The sequence below is a fragment of the Medicago sativa genome, chromosome 3 (assembly GCF_051527215.1).
Source record: "Medicago sativa cultivar Bolivia chromosome 3, Bolivia_mono, whole genome shotgun sequence".
Classification (NCBI taxonomy): domain Eukaryota; kingdom Viridiplantae; phylum Streptophyta; class Magnoliopsida; order Fabales; family Fabaceae; genus Medicago; species Medicago sativa.
In genome coordinates, this window is record NC_140751.1 from 82,243,695 (window position 1) to 82,251,227 (window position 7,533).

Here is a 7,533-nt window from a genome sequence, read left to right on the forward strand (position 1 = left end):
AATTCCTTTTTTCCAGTGATATTGTATGCGGGATGTAAGATTTGATCACCTGGTATTTACCCATTTGGTTGAAATTTGTAATTTTTTTATAAATGAGGGTAGATAAGGCATTGAATTTTTAGTCCTGAAATCATCTTCTTAGAAGAGAATCTGCCCTTTATACAAGCAAACGAGGATCTAAGATTTTCTTTGTTAGATGGTGTGAATAATTGAAACACTAATTTTATTTTATTGGCATCTCACCTTGTGTTGATCGAGTATGCATTTCGGTCAAGTGACGAATGTGCGAACTTGAAATCATCAACTCAATTTATGTCTAAGGTTATATGATTGTTGAACAATTACTGAAGTTTTCCATTTATTCAAACCCTAATTATAGTTTGATAGTGTAACTATTTGATATATGAGTATGAGCAGTTAAAACATATGCGATTTGTCGAAACTCATTGCGTGCTTTTCTTTGCTCATATGAATAGTGTTTATTTCAGTGACTTACATCATAAGTTATTTAATGTTGTGCATGTTTGTTTGCTTTTTTCTTTTTCAAGCCGAGATCAAGGGAATAATATCAAGATTACCGAATAACTTTAGCTTTACTTTTAAAGTTCTTTTATTAGTTTCAATTTTAAAATAGCTTTTAGTTCCAAAATAAACCTGGTAATACATAGCCTATATTTTTTCTAGAAAGTTAATCCAAAAATGTGTCATCAATATAATGTCATGGACTTTGGCTAAAAATTCTGCAAAAGAACCATGTATTTTACCGAGCTAGATATATAACTGTTTTCTATCAAATGCAGGTGGATTGTTGAAAATAGACTAGACAAATTAAAATTTGCAAGGCACGGGTTGTACCAAAAAATAAATAAATTCAAAACTTCATGGATACCCATGGATACCTGAATACCCACGAGTACCCGTATAGTGGGTACCCACGAGGTTAGATTGACTCTGCATAGTGCAGGGGTGGTGGATCAGATTAAGTACACAATTTACAATTATTCTACTAAATTAACTTTACAGTTATTGAGTTGTTCAAAGCCACTACTTTTTCAATGCACGTTTAGCCTTCTCAATTGTTGTCTTCGCTGCAACTTGCTTTGTATCTCTCTACAAAAAAAGTCCTTGACGTTTTCATTTGTTACTCGTGATAAGCCGTTTTGAACATTTCATTTTCTAACGCGTGATGCAGGAGTGCTCTAAATATTGTGTTATGGTTTATAATTATCTGTCATTTTGCAATCTATCTGTCCGATATAATAATTTGTCAAAAAAGTAGCTAACCCCCGTGCGAAGCACGGGTTTGTAACTAGTTTATTTGAAAAATCAACGACTCAATTACTTTTTTTAGAGGAATTTAAAACACATTATAAACATCAAATGTCTTCAAAATCTTTTTAAATTCGGTCCACTTTCATAACATGAATAGGAACTCAAAATCACAAACTTACAACTTGAAAAAAATTCACTAATTTATAAAATCAAAGAGACCATCATCCTTTCATACTTCTATTGGGTAAACTCTCTTTTATTTTATCCTTATATTTAAAATAATATTTGTGATTTAGTCAAAATATAAAAATAAAAATAAAAATAAAAGAGCAATTATTAAAAATAAAAAGGAAAAGGGTAATGTGCAGAACATTCTTCATCTTCATTCTCTTTCCTTTCTCTCTCTTTTCAACCCAAACAACAAAGAAGATTAAGCTTTCTCAAATTTGAATTCGCAATTCAAAATCACTTTTCACTCTGATCTCAATTCCACCACCACTGTTTCTGATCTCAAAAAGCTTCAATTTGTACAAACAAACTTTGATTCACCGAATTGGGTATGCTTCAAAGTTCAATTCAAAATCATTATGGTGAAAATTAGAGAAGTGGGTTTTGTTCCCTTACCTAGATAAGAAAAAGGGTTTGTTTTTTCTTCACCAGAATCATCATCTTCATATCGGGTTTCATTGTTTTCTAGATTTGAAAAAAGGGTGTTTTTTTTTCCTTCTTCTTTGTGTTTGTTCTGTTTGATGAACTATGTTCAAAAAGGTATTTGGTAAAATTCCTAAAAAGTCCTCAAAAGGTTCTGAGAATCGTGAACAAGGTGGAAATTCAAGAAGCCATGGTGTTGCAACCTCAAAAAACAGTGATGTTGCTACACAACCTGGGAGTAGCAAAACTGGTAATTCTTCTAATTCTTCTTTGAATGCAGGACAAGGACAGTTTCATAGTCATGGTAACAAATCTTCATTACCTATGAATGAGAATTCCAATGGTAATTTTAATTCTTATGAAGCTTTACCAGCATTTAGGGATGTTCCGAATTCCGAAAAACCGAGCTTGTTTATAAAAAAGCTTAAGATGTGTAGTGTTGTTTTTGACTTCACTGACCCTACTAAGCATCTTAAGGAAAAGGAGATTAAGAGACAAGCTTTGGTTGAGCTTGTTGATTATGTGTCTTCTGTTAATGCTAAATTTACTGAGAATGTAATGCAAGAGGTTGTTAAGATGGTGTCTGTAAATATATTCAGAACACTAAGTCCTCAACCGCGTGAGAATAAGCTCATTGATGGCGTTGAATTAGAGGAGGAGGAGCCTTCGATGGATCCTTCGTGGCCTCATTTGCAAATTGTTTATGAGCTTTTTCTTAGATTTGTTGCATCACCTGAGCTGGATGCAAAGTTGGCTAAGAGATTCATTGATCAATCGTTTATTTTGAGGCTGCTTGATTTGTTTGACTCCGAAGATCCTAGAGAAAGAGAGTATTTGAAAATGTCTTTGCATCGGATCTATGGCAAGTTAATGGCGCATCGACCTTTCATCAGGAAATCAATCAATAACATCTTTTTGAACTTTGTTTTTGAGACTGAGAAGCATAATGGAATTGCTGAGTTTTTGGAAATTCTGGGGAGTATCATTAATGGTTTTGCATTGCCATTGAAAGAAGAGCATAAATTGTTTCTGGTTCGAATATTGATTCCGTTGCACAAACCAAAGTGCTTAGCAATGTATCATCAGCAGTTATCTTATTGCATTACTCAGTTTGTGGAGAAAGACTGCAAACTTGCTGATACAATCATAAGGGGGTTATTGAAGTACTGGCCGATAACAAATAGTTCAAAGGAAGTTATGTTCCTAGGTGAGTTGGAGGAAGTCTTGGAAGCAACTCAACCTCCAGAATTCCAGCGATGTATGGTGCTATTGTTTCGCCGTGTTTCTCATTGTTTGAATAGCCCCCATTTTCAGGTATTAAATTTTCAATGCTTTCCTCAAGCTCATTTTCTTTTACCGCTCTTTTTTCGTTGAAAAAAACATCATCTTAAAGTTAGGTTTCAAAAACAACTGAATACTATACCATATGATTGTTGTACTTATTGTTGAGATGCAGTGTTCTTGCCAAGAAAAGGATATACTTTTCATTATTTTCACATGAGAAGAACTAACACAAGAGTTGCCTTAAGACACATACTTACAACTAAAGACATCAAAAATCGTTCCTGAACTACGGACTTGCTTGATTATATGCAACAAGTCCCTGGTTATTTGTTGTAATCCATAGAATGTCATAATCATATGAAGAATAGTCATATATGCATAACTAATTAAGGAGTACAGTCAGATTCCAGGTTTCCAGTAAATATGTGTCTTATAACAATTGTCGCATCCCTTCATAGAAAGCTGCTAAACATGCTAGGATGATTAATTCTGAAATCACCTTTTACTCCAAACCCTGCCTGCAAAAGGTGTTTGAAAAATAAAAATCAAATTTTTTAATCTTGATGCAAGCTTAAGGTGGTGAGGGTGAGGGATCCCCCTCATCTCTCTTGTGCTATTAATTTCGGTTTTGTCAATTAGCTAATTTAAAAGCTTATGGTCTTAGGAGATGGCCCAATAATGCAACATCAACTAAACCTCTGAAACCACTCTTAATGGTTGGCATATAGTTCTTCTTGGTCTTCTTTTACCTTTAACTTTTGGATTATTCTTCATCTGATCTACTCTCCTTATCAATGCTTCTATAGCTCTTTGTCATTTGTGCCCAGACCGCATAGGACAAGATTCTACTATCTTCTCCACTGTGAATATTATCTGAATTTTCTTTCTAATAATTGTATTTCCGATTCTATTTTTCCCCATAAAACCACCTATCCAACATAACATTCTTATTTCTGCGACACTGAATTTACTCGCGTTAACTTTTTACTGCCCAACATTCACTCACGTACAACATTGCATGTCTTATAATTGTGCAATAAAATTTTCCTTTAAGCTTTAGAGGTACTTTTCTATTGCATATCACATTTGAAAAATTCCTTCATTTCATCTTTTCTACTTGAACCCTATGGTTTCCATTGTTGGGAATCACAAATGTAAAACCAATTACAGCTGAAAATTTCCACCATTGATGAAAGTGAAAGTACACAATTCTGAGATCTGAAATAATACATTTGTTGCATAAAAAATCCTTTGAAACGATGCCACAAATTTCTATAGTTTTGGTCCTAAGAGGAAGCCTCTATGTAGTCTGTGTATAGACTTTCCTTGGAGCAGTTTCGCTGTGTTAGCTGCCGACACACTCCAGGTCAGGAAACAGTCAGGGCTTTCAGTGTATATAGTTAGACTCACCTTTTTAAACATATGCATGGAACCCTACTGCTTTCTGACTTAGGGTTAACAAGCTCATACATTACGAGCCCAATCCGAAAAAAGTTACAGTTTGTTCCTTGATGACCAAGCAGACACAAAACAGTAAGTGAGTTCAATATCTCATATGGACTCATTTCAGCATGGTTGTGCATGTTACCTTCTTTCTCTATCAAGAAGGCTAAAGATCTATTGTTATGTATGAGGGATGGATCTACTCACTCCTCTGCACGACTTTTTGCATGTCCAATTACTACATTTATGACACCCTGTTAGCAGTTATTTTTGATTGTATTATAACATACAACTCCCATTGTAGGGATCCTAGTAACTTCACATTGAAGGACTACATTCGCTATAGTCTCCTTGAGAAGAGTTTATGATACTGACATAAAATTATATAAAGCGTTTTATGGCGAGTCAATCTAGTAAAAATAAATGATTTCTATTGATATGTCAAACAGGTCTTGAATTACCTCTACAAAGTTACTTTTATATAGTACGTCCCTTCATAATTTAGGAAGGTTTATTCTGCTTTCTTAAAAGTGTTTGTAAGCTTGTGGCTTGAAGGTAATTTTTGTGTTGGTTAAAGATACTGTACAAGTAAATGAAAATAAATGACTATCTTTTCCCTAGAGGAAGCTGATCTTATGTTCATCTGAGGCGACTCTCTTACTTTTTATCTTTATATTAAAAAAATTGCCGACTTTCTGTTCATTATGGCCGTGTATAATAGACAAGAATGAGTGCAGCTGTGACGATAAATAATTAGGTGGACTACATATTACCTGCAAATCGTCTATACTTTATAGCTGAATTTTGAATGTTGATGTCTTTATCTGAAGAGGTGAAGGCAACCATAAGTTTTGTCTAGTAATTGTAATAGGATTCTGCTTACAATTTAAAGACATACTATATTCTGTCAGGAGCGATCAATGTCAACAATTATATGCTATATGTTGGAACTCGTAGTTAATTAATTTACTCACAGAATGAAGTTGTACTCCACTAGTGATAGTGTATCTTTGATTTGCTTTCCCATGTCAAATTTAGATTCGTCAACATGATGAAATGATTCTGATCAGATAAATCTTATTACGCGTGATGCCATTTTACTTGAAACTATGAAGATGACAACTAAGATCCAATTTATTGAATTTTTAGAGCTTCCAGTGTTCTGTCATTTTTTCTTTCATTACATGTCTCGGTGTCAAAAAAGATATAGTTTCAGCCTTTTATGTATGCCATGCTTAGTTTTTACGATCCCTTAAACCTTCTAAATGTAAAGAACAAAGCATGTGTCAAGGGATTGGATTGTACCAATTTCATTCTAGAAGTGTTTGCATGACTGGTAATTGCTTCATAGTTTTCAACTTATCATGATATTTTTCTTCGTCTTTTGCATGGATTTTTTGTTGCTTTCTTCATTGATGGGTAGACCTATGTGCCTAAATCTTGAATTGCTGTAGAAGGTCTACTGCAATTTGCAAGACTTGGCGTAACTGCACCGCATGATGTCTCTATTACTCATGCGATGTTTTTACAGATGATTATATGCATCAAGTGAATGGTATTGTGTTTTGAGAAAGATCCAACTTTGGGCCAATAAAAGCCAAACAATAATTTATGCAGAGTTCAATTTTCCAGTTCCTTCGTGACCAATGGAGCTGCAGTTGCAATGTATTGTTCTTGTTTTCACTGATATTGTCTTTGTTTCAGGTGGCGGAAAGAGCTTTGTTCTTGTGGAATAACGACCACATCGTGAACTTAATCAAACAAAACTGCAAAGTGATACTTCCCATCATCTTTCCCGCGTTGGAGAGAAATACAAAAACTCATTGGAATCAAGCTGTCCATAGTTTGACTTTAAATGTTCAGAAGATTTTTCACGATCTCGATCTCGATCTGTACAAAGAATGTTTACAAAAGTTTGAGCAAGACGAATCAAAGGAAGGTGAAGTGACAGCAGGGCGCGAAGCCACATGGAAACGCTTGGAGGAGGTTGCCGCAAAGAAAGCTGCAAGTAACGAAGCTGTGCTTATTAGTAAAGCACTACCTCGCAAATCTGCAGGTTAGATAGAAATGGAACATGTATTCTGTTATATAGCTTCATTTTTTAAGAACGGATTTTATAGTATTTTTTTGGCATGTGATGGGTTGGCCAAGAAAGGCAATTTCTTGAATACTTTGACATTCACTTCCTATAGGAATTGAAGGCTATTTATTATTAAGTAGTGGATAATCTCATTTTCACGACAACGTCCAAAGCCTAACTAGTGCATTTTGCTTATGCTTTTGTAGCTTGAGCTGACACTCAGCACATTTGAGAACTTTTCGTTATAATGCATTTCCAATGAACATTTCATTGACTTTTTGTTACAACAGCTAATCCGGTTCTAAAGAAAGAAAATAAAATATACAAAATAACATTGGCGATTGATCACTGAATTTGGTCCATTGTGCATGTCTCCAACAGAAGAGTGACTGTTTTAGTTTTTTGTTATTATGCAACGCTGAGAGCGACCGTCCATTTATCAACGATTATGAGTCGAGTCATACTCAACACTTAAGGTAGTGACTTATTCTAAGTGGTTTTGTGCTATTCCCTTATCTTGGATTGAACTTGGTAATTCGATTTCTCCAAGGACATTCCTCCTTCAAGGGGCTTGAATTTCATCCAACTATACTTTTGTTGGTCCTTCTACTGTACTGGTTGTATGTATGCATGTGCTGATAGAATGTTGTTAAGAATTAAGACATCACAAGGGACAGGTGTTTTGCTTCTTAAATGTGCATTTAATGCGTCGAGAAAAATAAGAAAAATGTGCTTGAGAATTGAGATGGATAAATGCACATTTAATCAAGAGGACAAGGTACAACAGGATTTTTTCTTCTTCT

General features: G+C 34.6%; 1 protein-coding gene across 1 annotated transcript; it reads left to right on the plus strand.

Moving 5' to 3' along the window:
• The first annotated feature begins 1,643 nt into the window (after window positions 1-1,643).
• On the plus strand, window positions 1,644-6,894 carry LOC146940937 (serine/threonine protein phosphatase 2A 59 kDa regulatory subunit B' eta isoform-like). Its single transcript, XM_085754718.1, has 2 exons — window positions 1,644-3,237; window positions 6,355-6,894. The coding sequence occupies exons 1-2, from the start codon at window positions 2,029-2,031 to the stop codon at window positions 6,709-6,711; spliced, it is 1,566 nt and encodes a 521-aa protein (XP_085610844.1). The 5' UTR covers window positions 1,644-2,028; the 3' UTR covers window positions 6,712-6,894.
• Window positions 6,895-7,533: the final 639 nt, after the last annotated feature.

Excerpts from the sequence above, each read along its gene's own strand:
- LOC146940937 (XM_085754718.1), top strand. The coding sequence starts at position 2,029 with ATGTTCAAAAAGGTATTTGGTAAAATTCCTAAAAAGTCCTCAAAAGGT. Across the intron at positions 3,238-6,354 it reads TGAATAGCCCCCATTTTCAG|GTGGCGGAAAGAGCTTTGTT; the intron begins GTATTAAATTTT and ends TCTTTGTTTCAG.